Source organism: Python bivittatus, unplaced genomic scaffold, assembly GCF_059951505.1.
Source record: "Python bivittatus isolate LINGU-HERP-01145 unplaced genomic scaffold, Pbiv_v1 ctg000960_np1212, whole genome shotgun sequence".
Classification (NCBI taxonomy): Eukaryota; Metazoa; Chordata; class Lepidosauria; order Squamata; family Pythonidae; genus Python; species Python bivittatus.
In genome coordinates, this window is record NW_028277124.1 from 2,737,320 (window position 1) to 2,750,015 (window position 12,696).

At 40.2% G+C, this 12,696-nt stretch overlaps 1 protein-coding gene across 1 annotated transcript in view; it reads left to right on the plus strand.

Moving 5' to 3' along the window:
• Positions 1–2,676: 2,676 nt before the first annotated feature.
• LOC103055199 (sodium-dependent neutral amino acid transporter B(0)AT3) overlaps positions 2,677–12,696 on the plus strand; it is a 38,195-nt gene continuing 28,175 nt past the window's right edge. Inside the window, exon 1 of the mRNA XM_025164187.2 lies at positions 2,677–2,865. Coding sequence (XP_025019955.1) covers positions 2,712–2,865 — 154 coding nt within the window. The 5' untranslated portion in view covers positions 2,677–2,711. The remainder of the gene's footprint in view (positions 2,866–12,696) is intronic.

Below are 12,696 nucleotides of genomic sequence, written 5' to 3' on the forward strand. Positions count from 1 at the left end.
TTCAGCTGAAAAAGAACTGAACAAAGTCTAGCTAGAGGCATGCCCAAAGTGGGCCAATGCAAACCTACATTCAGGGTCTTTGGAAGTAGCCTTCTCTTTGCCATGCCTGTGTTTTGAATTGCTTGTGTTCCTATGCTAACCATAGCTCCCTTAAACACCATGAGATGGAAGTATGATTACAAGTAGATTTGCAAACTATTATTGAAAGCAACCAAAAGTCTTTGTGCAATTTTATTATGGGATAAGATTATGACATCACACTTAGGTTATTCTGCAAAGTTTCACACATTTCGGTTGGTTCCCCCCCCCCTTTCTGCAACATAGCTACTCCTTCTTAGGTTGTTCCTGCAACACCTGAATATATTTCAAACAGGTGAACCTGTAACTCAACTATGGTGAACACCATCAAAGGAATGATAGGGGATATGTGCTCTGAATTCTGGAGAGAGGGGGAGGAAAAGGATAAATACTTTCCATGTAGCTTCCAAAGATCTTAGAGACCCAGGACTTCTCCTTTTATTATTCAGATTAGGACAGCTATCTTAGGTGGCTGATACCAGAAAAGGGATAATAATTATGATTTCTGGAAGATAGAACTGTATGAGCTAGTGCTGCATCCCTTAAGCCAGCCTGCATGGTAGAAGGGAAGCAACCTGTGTCAGACTACAATTCAATTGCTCATGCAATTGTTTATTTGTCTGAGTATGTAGGTACTGCTTTATGTACTTACTTTGAGTAAGTGAGTGACTGAGTGGGCTATGGTGGTCCTGTTGCAAAAGTGTTGAATTTGTGCGAAGAGAGCAAACTCAAAGACACGACCTTTGGCCATTTACTATTTGTTAACAGCCTAATCCACCTTCAAGGGTTTGCTGTGATGATAAAACGGGGTAATCTTATCCGGTGCTCTAACTATTTGGTGAAAAGGGTGGCACGCATATTTAATTAACAACAATGGACAGACAAAACCAGTTACTACATTATATGGGGAAGTAATACATACCTGCTGATGAAATGAAATAACAAAGTGGTATAGATTTGCTATACACGAAGAATTCCTCTATGTCCTCTATGTCCTCTAGAGAGACAACCCTGCAGGATCTCTGCTCATGTAGACAAGCTGTACATTATACCAAAAGATAGCTATATACAAAATGCTTCTTCAACTTCCGGAGAAGAAATGGCAAACTGAAGATGGCTCTGCAAAAAGCAGAGCCGACAACCACAGTGGAATGAAGAGCCGGCAAGTAGACCCACTCTTTGTAATTCCTCTCTGGACAAGGAGAGGATTTGAGATTGCCCACAAGTCTCCCAGATGGTTCCTCCTCACGAGGAGACCACAAGACAGCAGTCTCCAGTGGGTTTAGAGTTGTGGGAGATGAGGGAATAGCCATCTTGCTCAAACTGTGGTTGGTGCCTTTGAAAGGACACTGTGTTTGCATACTTCCTTTTCTAATCACTTTTGGAAATAGCTTATTAACTGTTTTTCAGCTGTTAGGAACCCTTGGATTGACAAGTTTTACAGTACCAGGTGAGTTTCCTTCAATCCTTAGTGAAAGAAGTTTTAAATACAAGTTTAAGGTCTTAATTTTTTTTTTTATGAAATAAACAGCAAAAAGGGGATTAAAACTTTGATTTTAGAAAGTTACAAACAGATTAAGGGTCCTGATAAATTTGAAATAAGATCCTTCCCATGGGAAAATGCTTTTGTTTTGAATTCTTTTAAAAAAACATAAGATGAAATTTTAAGAGAAAGAAATAAGTTACTAAAATTGTTTATACTTGTTGCGATGAAGGGGAAGTCACTTCTTTATATATTTCTTTTCTTTTTCTTTACTACATTCTTATTTTTCTTTCTTTTCTATTTTTCTTTCTGTTTTTCTTTCTATTTTTTCTCTTTTTTTCTTTTCTGCACCTTCTATTTTTTCTTTTTATTCTTTTATATTTTTTAGTTTGTATTAGTTTGTATTGTAAATTATAATCTTTAATAAAACTACTATTAAAAATGCTTCTTCATAAGGTTGGCCAAATGTGTGAATTGCAGGATGGCATGGTGGGTGGGTATGTTGGCAGTATGGTATGAAAAGAACCTTTGTGGCCCAAAGCCCTCCTTAGTGCGTTCTTTCAATTTCTAGGGGTCACCTGAACACCCCTTTAGTGTTGACAGTTGGGGTTGAGCAGTAGAAGAGTCAAATACCAAAAAGGAATCCTGACAGATATCTTTATTAGGGAAATGCTTGCATGGAAATTAAATATTCACATTTAGAGAGTGTGTTTGTGTGTGCATGCACATATCTACTAAATTAAGACAAACACAGGAAAGATATGTATATATTTGAATCAATCGTGCAATTATAAAACCTTGAAAACATCTTTATCACATTATGCTGGTCTTCAGTTGCTTTATGAAAATGTATTAACTTATCCATAGTCCACGTAAGGCTTAAAAATCTATTTGCCATTTAATCAGTTTAAAGTGATCCTTAGAAAGGAGCCCAGGAGCTTTAGTTATCTCTGTGTGCCCAAACATTCCTGATGTTTTGTGTGTACATAAGTTGCTAAGTAGTCTGTCTTGGATTCCTTTGCTGTGATGTCAGAGATGGAAAGTTCCACATCCATTGTTCAGAATTTGTCGGGCAAATAATGTTGTTCAAGGACCACTCTGCTACTTACCTCAGATAAAGAGGTAATAAAGGAAAAATAAGGTGGTGAAGATGTCAAAAGTGTCTCTTGATGGTAAAATCACTGAAGATGACAAAAGGCCACAGTGGGATAATAAAATCCAATACCTTTTAAGTTGCATTGGATTTGCTGTAGGCTTTGGAAATGTATGGCGTTTTCCATACTTGTGCCAAACTTATGGAGGAGGTAAGAGAACATTAGAAAATTACAGTAGATTTAAGATATTTCCACTTATTCTTCCACTGTGTTTTCATGCGTCTTTCTTTCAAGCTTCTTCACTAAAAAGCCAAATCCATCATTTTAGCCCAATGGATTATAATAATGCAATTGCAAATTAGTCTCTGAAGTCTTACGATGAATCCTCCAAGATTACAAGGCATTGGAGACTAGTCAGTTAAGTATAAGAATGCAAGGTATAACAATCAAGAACTGCCTGATTTCATGTTAGCTGAGGAGAGATAGTGAATAAAAGTTCATTTGAGGAAGGGAAAAATATAATAGTCCCATCTATTCCCTGCTCTTTCATTGCTTTGACGGCAGGCTGCTTAACCATTCCTTGCAGCCTTCAACCAGCTGGGAACTGGATATATGTGGTTGTCTGCTGTTTCCTTGGGATTTGTATATATTCCTTTTCCATTTTCTTTGTGTGAATGTTAGGATGTTTGTAGAGGGTGAGGGATGTCTCTGGAGAGCAGAGGCAGTTGGAGAATAGTGGAGGCAGCCCAATTCAGATGACTACCACCCCTTCTTCCTTTCATCAGATACTTGGTGGCACAGATTTTCTCCCTCCTTCCTGGATGTTGCTGCTAAATATCAAAGCTGTTCACAGATAAGATATTTCTAATCTGTGACTTGATTATAGATGAGGGGATGTACCTGTTATCTGTTACTTAAGATCCTGGTAAGCAAGTTTCATGGTATAGATCTAATCTAGCTTTTCTAAGTACAGCACCCACCCAGGTAGGTGTGTTGGGGAGGCAGGGCAGGGGAATTACTGTGATCTACGGGAATACCAACTCACTCCTCAGAAACTATTCTTAAACTGGGTTGGCTTTAAGGGCCAGGTCTTTATCTAGTATTGGGTCAACATGATATACTGGGATACTTCTGGACAAAGTTAGTTAAGGTGTTCTTGGGTATGAGATAGGAAAATTGAGGGAGATGGTCCTGTGACCTTCAACATTTATGCGGAGGATGGCTTATGAGAGCCAGTTTGAACCTTCATGGGCTCCATGACAGCCGTGCTTCTGTTTCAAGCTGTATTGGACTAACATAAAAGGTGGGGCATGATCTGGATTTAGCTTTTGCTTCAGGTCATGAAGGATAGTTTGTCTGTTGCAGTTTTACTATGTTGCCAGTTTCTAAAACAACTCAGATGGTTGGAGGTTTATAGTCACTCTTTTGATATGGTCAGGGCATCATCCAATGGAGTTTATTTTCATGATGTCCTCCCTCCCCTCATCTGCGGGAGTTGGGGGCTATTAACCCTGGGATTTATGGGATCTGATGGATTCCTGAATGGATTTTATGGAGGCTTTGTTGATCTATGGAAATAAAAAAACCTTCATGGTTGATTCTAACAGTTAATGCCCATTTCTCTGGCATTATGAAGCCCAGGCTTCTTGATAGTCTTTTGGGGAGCTCCAGACTATGAAATGGAAAAGGGGACAGCTAGAATAGAAGTAGTGTTAACCAGACATGAACAACTGTATAGCAATGAAGATCATAAAGACTTAATTTGTGGCCTCCATTCCAGCCCCACGGAGCTATCAGGCCAAGCACTCTATAGTTGTCAAGAGCTAACAGGTAGTCCTCATTTAGCAACTACCTCGTTAAGTGACAATTTGCAAATATGAAGGTAATAAATAGTAGTAAACTAGTAAAAAAAATAATTTTCCAACCAATGTGTGTACTTATGCTCAAATTTCTGCACCTAGAAACAACACATGCTGGAGTAAGAGTAACACTGGCATTGCTGCATGATAGAACTTTATGTAAAAGAGGCAGCAGCAACCAGCGATCTTTGCAGCATCTTTCTGTCACATGGTTTGATTAGCAACTGTGTTGCTTAGCAACCATTTCATTGGAACCAATTGTGGTTGCTAAATGAGGACTACCTGTATTGTCATCAGCCCTGGGAAATCTGAAGTTGGACCTCTCAAAGAACTGCTATGACAGATTTGCAAGATACTTTAAGGATAAAATCATTTCCTGTATGATGACCTGAATGCTACTTTTGGTGTAGTACTTATCAAGAGGTTCAGTGTGTCAACCTGTCTAATTGTATGGATTTGCTTCCCTTTCTGGACAATTAAAAATGTGTAGCTGGTTGTCCACATTGCCTAGTTGTCCTGCTTACAAAAAGGGCTATCAACCAATTTCGGAAGTGAGGAATGGATAACATTGCTGTATACTCACCACCTCCTCTGATCACAGATGTGACCTTTTGGCGTATCTTCCTGCTGCTAGTTTGGTGTAATGATTAAGATGCTGGTCTAGAAATCAAGAGACTATGAATTCTAGTCCTTACTTCGGCATAGAACCTGGCTGAGTGACTTTGGACTGATAGTCCTCTCTTAGCTCAACCCACTTCATAAGGTTGTTGCAGGGAAAAATAGAAGGAGGGAGGATTAGGTATGCCACCTTGAGTTATATAAAATAAAGGTGGGATATAAATATATAAATCATTCCAATGTCTCCCCAAATTAGTTAGTCTTCCTTTAATTTTGAAACTATATCTCAAGACATTAGATGAACACAAATCTGGAGTCTGCTGCTCATGTTAAATATCTGCTTCTGGCAACTCACAAAGAGCAATTAACCCCAAATACTCCCTGGAAAGGAATGCCAGAAGCCATCTCTAGTAGAGCATGGTGTTCTGTTTTTCTTATGAGTACATAGTATATGCATTACATTCATTAATGTTCTAAGCCCTCTTTGAGGCTTCTAGATGAAAAGTGAAGTAGAACACTACCATATTAATGAATTTAGAATTCTTTACTGTCACAAAGTTCTTCAAAACCACAAGTATCTTCTGATATCTAACACCCAAAAGTTCCACAAAGTTGTAGCACAGTTAATGCTACTTGTAGGTCTGGCTTCTGCTGATTCTGAAGACAGGGCAACATTCTCCATTGGAAAAAGAATGAAACAACAGTTGTTTACTTAGAATCCTATGTGAATTCTACCCAATTCTCATTAATGATCTCACATCCTTAGCATTTGCTTTAGCTCAGTAGAGTATTACATAAACATCCACTCTACTCTTTGCTTTGCTCTTCTAGTTTTGATAAGCAGTCATATTTCAAGGGCCAAATATTCTCTTATGCTTGCTGATGAGTCAGTACCAAAGGGGGTGCAAATGTTTTATTTAAGATAGATTTGGTTATTTATTTACTCACAGACAAATAAAGGTCTAAATATTGACGGATATATTAGCATTTCAAAGCTTTCTGTTAGACATAACAAGCGTCTTATGTCTGTGGAATTTATTATTTATTTATTTAACTTCTAAGCTGACCAACTTCAGAACAATTCTGTGTGTGTGGGGGGGGGGTATGTAAGTGTGTGTGTATCTAAAGTAACTATCTTCCAAATCATAACCACTTTAAAAGGATCTAAAAACTCTACCCCAAGGCCTGGGGAAAAAACCTAGGTTTTTAAGGATTACTTGAAGGTGGGCAATGTGAAGCCTGTACAGATCTCTGGGGAATGCTGTTCCAAAAGACAGGTGCTGTAACAGAGAACGCCTGCTTCCTGAATTAAATAAATAAATAAAAATGTCATTAAAGATAAATGTCATAAAGGTGACATTATTTAATTGACAGAACCTGAAGCAAGCCAACTTTGTTAAAAAATACAGGATAGGCAGTTGCTGTGGAAGATAAGCTGTCCTTCAAATAGATAGACCCTTTGCCTTTGACAGCTTTATAGCTAATGATCAGTACCTTGAATTGCACCTGGAAGCACATTGGCAACCAGTAAAGCTCATGTAGAAGAGGTGTTACCTGAGCAGAGAGGCTTGCCTAATGCTGTTCATGTTGCCACATTCAGGATCAGCAGAAGCTTCTGGATGATCTTCAATGATGGCTTTATATAGAGTGCATGGCAATAGTCCACCTGGGAGGTGACCAAGGCACGAATGATAATGAGTAGGTCCTATCAGTCCAGGAGCAGGTGCAAATGGTGGACAAGTGGAACTTGCACAAAGGCTTTCCTAGCCATAACTGCCACCTGCTCCTTGAGCAGGAGCAACAAATCTAGCACCAGTCCCAATGGGGGCAGTGCAACCACATTCAGGACCAAAAATGGAAAGTCCCCAGATCTGGGAGGACCAAGTACCCACAGCTACTTAGTCTTGCTAGTGATGAACTTAAGCCTGTTCCTCCCCATTCAGACCCCAATCGCCTCCAGGCACTGGGACCAGAGCTTGACAGCATTGCTTGGTTGGCCAGGGATTGAGACATGCAGCTCAGTATCATCAGCATACTGATACCTGACCCTGAATGACATCCCCCAGCAGATGATACCTACTAGAACCAGCTGTGGAGAAAGGAGAACCACCATAACACTATGTCCTTCACACTCCAGCAGCCAATTCAGAAGGATACCATGGATGATGGTATCAGTAGCTTCAGGGCCAGGCCAGTACAGGACAGTTGCACCACCCCTATCCCAGCTCCATCACAGGTCTTCCACGTGTGACCAATTCTGTCTCAGTACTATATCCAGACCCAAAACTTAACTGAAATATGTCCAGGTAACCCATTTCTTCCAGGGTCCTCTATAACTACTCAACCACCTTCTCAACCTCTCCACAAAAGAGGAGGTTGGAGGCTGGACAAAAATTGTTTAGGATGGTTGGGGCCAGCAATGGCCTCTTATGTAGGGGGTATACCACCACCTCCTTCAAGGCTGGCAGAAGCAGTCCCTCTCTCAAAGGCATTACCACAGGGACCCAACCACAAGTCACATCCCAAGCAGTTCTCACAAGCCAGGAGGGACAATGATCTAATAGAGAGGTGGTTAATGCTGTGAGGATCCTGTCATGTCCACTTCCCCAGGACCAAGCAAGATTGTGCCCCTGTCACCTAAGCCAGACTGGCCCAGTCACTAACTTCGAGCAATCTAAATGACTTTGTCCACTAGATGTCTAGAATATTCTTCACAGTGGACCAATTAATGGTCCTAAGGTTCATCCCACCCCTACAAGGGGTGTATCACCTGAAAAAGGGCTGTTGGTTCTCTAACAGCAGATTTGATAAGAGCAGATAGGTAATTATGTTTTGCCACTCTTATTGTCACAATGTAATCCATAATATGGGCTCTTACACATGCTTGGTCAGATTTGATCTTTGTTTTCCTCCAACAGAACTCTAGGTGTCTCCTCTGATTTTAAACCTCCTGGAGATCCTCAGAAAAGCAAGGAGTCCCCAGGATTGACATATAACAAGAGGTCACATAGGAGCAATCTGATCCAAAGCCATCACCACCTGTTCATTTCTAGCAGAAACTAAGGCCTCAGACAAATAGTCCACCCAATCCTTGGGGAAAATCCCCCAAAGCCTCTGAAACTACATTTGGGGCAGACTGACCTAATGGGTCCAACCTTCTGTGGGGTGGGGGTGGAGTAACACTGGTAAGCTGAAAATCAATCAGAGATTGATCTGACCATCACAAAGAACTGATGGTGTCTTCTACTTTCAGATCACATCACAGCCTTGAGACAAAAACCAGATCTAGTGTGTGACCTCCAGCATGAATCAGACCCTCAATAATTTGGGAGAAGTCCATGGTTGCCATGCTGTTCATGAATTCCTGAGCTGCCCCAGACTTAGTACCACTCAGGGGCAAAATAAAATCCCCAAGGACTATCAGCTTCAGGGAATCAACTGCTTACCTGGCAATAGAATCCAGAGGCTCAGACAAGAAGGTTGCTATGTAGCAGGGATGCTGGTACAGTAGCAACAGACCCAGTTGCTCTCTAGAGCTCACTTTCAACCACAGATCTCAGGTACTCTAGTTATCTGTGGTCAGAGCCTCTAAAAGCCATCAAGCCTTCCCAGATAGTGACTGCTGCCCTATTGCCCTGTCCTGGAGTCATGGCTGATGCTAAATACAAAACTCCGATGGGCATATCTCCAAGAGGGAAACATCTTCCTCTGGACCTATCCAGCTCAGTTATACAAACCAGGTTGGCTGACTTCTCTACAATCAACTCATGGATAAGGATGGATTTATTATACTCTGAAATGACATTAGATAGTTAATTAAGTCAAGGCCTGAAATACAGTGGTGCTATTATCTTCATAAGTAAATTCTTTCCCCAGTTGGGCTACATTAATAGTTAAAAAAAATTCAGAAGAGCATGAAGTTAGCATTCAGATCATATGCCTAACCATCACCATTCCCACTGCTGTTTTTTGCTAATACAGTGGTACCTCGGGTTACGAATTTAATCCATTCCGTGACTCTGGTCGCAACCCGATTTGTTCGCAACCCGAAGCAAATGTTCCCATAAGGTTCAATGTAATTACCGTTAATCTGTTCCGGTGTCCGTGGACCACGCGTCAAGGGTGGAAAAACGGTCGCGGACCACGCGGCAGGGCGGAAAAACGGCCGCAGACCACGTGGCATGGGCGGGAAAATGGCCGCGGACCATGTGGCACGGGCGGGAAATGGCCACGGACCACGTGGCACGTTGCGGAAAACGCCCACGGACCACGTGACACACGGCGGAAAATGGCCACGGACCACATGGCACGGCGGAAAATGGCCGCGGATCCGGTTCGTACCCCGAGGTGGAGTTCGCAAAGTGAGGTAAATTTTTGCGGCTGGAGCTGGTCGCAACCCGAAAAGTTCGTAAGCAGAGGCGTTCGTAACCCGAGGTACCACTGTATTCTCTAAGCCTTTTTTATTGCCTATCTCAGATGGACCCCTGACAGGATGATTTTAAAACTTCAAGATGTTTTTCTCCCACTGTCTCCTTAATTCTGGTCTTCCCTCAAATTCCTCCTGAGAAGATGAAGATGGTTCTATTCTGTCTTGGAGTCACTCTGATCTCTCATAGAGGCTGACCAGTCCTTGTGTGAAAATCAAAGCCTCAACTGCTTTTCAGCAAGGTTATAAAGTTCTGTCTGCACTCCCACAGTTCTGCTCTTATCTTTTAATATGGTTATGTGTCAGTAGTCTCAGCAAAGACAGTTATCATTATTATTATTATTATTCAGAAGTCTCCATTTCCCAAGCACTCTTATCTTCCCAGAAAGTAGCTTTTCAAACCTCTTAATGTTCCGGGCAGCATCTGTAGTCATAAAGGTCTCAACAGAAGAGTTTTTAGGGAGTGCCTTATCTTCCACGATTAAGGAGTCCTTGGATAGTAGCAAAAACTCAGTTTCTCTCAATTCCTGCTAGAACTCATTTGACTCTGAAATAGTACATACAGTAATGGAAACATCTTTGCTCTCTTAAAAATAATATATCCCTGTCATCAATAGGTATTTAAAATAACTCTGTAGATCAAAAATAAGATTGAATAAAGGGTACATTCCAAAAATAACTTTCAAACTATCTTATGTTCTTTGGAGACTTGTTTTTCTTCAACTGAGGTGTCATTGTCAAAATAACCTTAGGGCTATCCAGATGATTTTCTAAATCTCTTTGCTTCCCTCTAGTGGTTGTTTGGAATTCTGCAGATTTGGTAGCCCTATTCTAACTGTAACTTTAAAAATACTCATTTCTGGAAACAGAAATATATATATTTTTAATTCAGTGTGGTTTGTAGAAATCATTAAAGCATAACAGAACTTTAAACTGGAAGCACTTCTAAAATGAAAATAATAGCACTGGTAGGGTCACCAACTCTGGCCTACAAAAATCCAGATAATCACAGGACAGTAGCAAAGCTAGAATTTTCTGATTCACTTTGCTGCCATGTAGTGGTCAATCGGATTTTTGCGGCCTAATTTAGCTCTAGTGCTGGAAGCTCGGATTGGAACTTTAGGTTCGTATAAAAGATAACAAGTGTTCTCGGAAATGGTCCTATGTTATTTGCATGAAGTCACTAATACCAGACATGAAGGAACAGAATTCTTGTTCATATATCCTTAAATCTATGTGAATTTCTTCTACAAAGTGGTATCCTGTAGGAAGATTATGAGAGAGAATGTTTAGAAGTAGCATTATTTCTGGAATTAGAAAATGGATGTATCAGCAGTCCAGAGCAGCTGCAGAAATATATGAAAGACTAAGGAGTTCAAGAACCTCAAAAAATTCAGTACAACCACTGATGGTGTTGTGAGAAAAATGTTCACCTTAAATAAGAAACCAAATTGTTTGGAGATAGATGTGACAACGTATACTTTTATTGGCATCAACACACTGCAGTGATCACTGGGGTCCTAAAGAACTGCAGAAGAGCCCTGAGCAAAGCAAGGCTACAGCTTATAAATGTTTGGTTTGTTACACAATAGAAAGGACGGTAAAACTAATATTGCAAATTACAATATGACCCTTACACCGGAGTGCTTTTGATAAATTTACTGGAATGACTCTCTGTTACTTTTCAAACTAGTAGAGTTCTATCTTTTTATCAGCATGTACAATAAACAACATTGAACATTGTAGTTCAAACAACTGAACTACAAGCTTTTTAATACTTAAGCTAATAGAATATATGATCTATATGGACTTTGAAAAAGCAGGATAGGAAGATTATTGATGTTTTTGAACTTTGGTGTTGGAGAAGACACCATGGACAGCCAAGAAAACAACCCAAAGGATCATCAAACAAATCAACTCAGAGTTCTCACTCAAGGCACAAATGACCAGGCTCAAATTATCATACTTTGGACACATTATGCAAAGACCCATCTCTCTGGAAAAGACTCTAATGCTGGGAAAGGTGGAAGGAAAAAGAAGACGAGGATGACCAGCAAAAGGTGATGGACTCAGTTACAGTGGCGATGGGTGTGCCATTGGGAGACCTGAAAAAACAAGTTAGGGAAAGATTTGCATGGAGAAAATCTACCTATGTAGTTGCTAGGAGTAGAAAGCAGCTTGATGGCACGTAATCAATCAATCAATCAATCAATTTCTAAGGCATGAAAATGAACATATGAATTAGACCTCCACAATGCACAGACTCCCCAATACTGAGAACAACATAATGCAGTTAACAACTATGCATGCAGCTGTCTTTACAGCTCTAAGTAGTGGATTTAGAGTATGATAGCATCATCAAAGATCAAGAACAGGCACCCAGCTGTTGTGAGAGGTTGGGGGGGGGGGGGTAAGAAGAGAAAACCTCAGGGAACCTGATTTCAAATGTTCATCAACAGAGAAGTAATCTTACAGTAATAACTTTTTCTCAACTCATCCACACTGCAGGAAGAGGAAACTAAATATATGCTGTTTTAAAATTCTTGAGAAGGGATAAGATACTGTATGATAAACAGGAATTTTAATATGCAACAATAACAAACTTTATAGAGCCCAAGTCACAAACTGTTTGGACAGAAATGGAAAACATCTTTGTTGCTTGCTTTCTAAGAGGTAGTAAATAAAAGTGTGTGCCTCATTTTCTGTTAATCTCAATCTTAATTCTATTCCAGCTATACCTACCATTCACCATTTACTAGTGTTACTGAATAACCCACATACAACATTCCTCATTTGTGAACATTTGCTGTTCACATGTCCATGAACATGTCCAACTTGGATTGGGTTTCCATGGGAATATTTTCATCATCCATTGTTACTGATTGATTTGGCTTTACCATCTGGATTGAATGGCTGAATGATTTCAGTGATTTGTTTTTTCTGATTAAAAGACTTTTCTATTTTTGCAAAAGAGAGAGACAAATGCTCATGTGTTTGTATGCTTTGAATCTTAACACACTGAAATTATTTTAAAGCGTGCACTATACTTTGTGCCCCTCTATGGCACCTACTTAGATCTAAAGCAGCATTTGATTCTATACCCTGAGAGAAATTCTGGAGAAAATGAGCAGCCTCAAT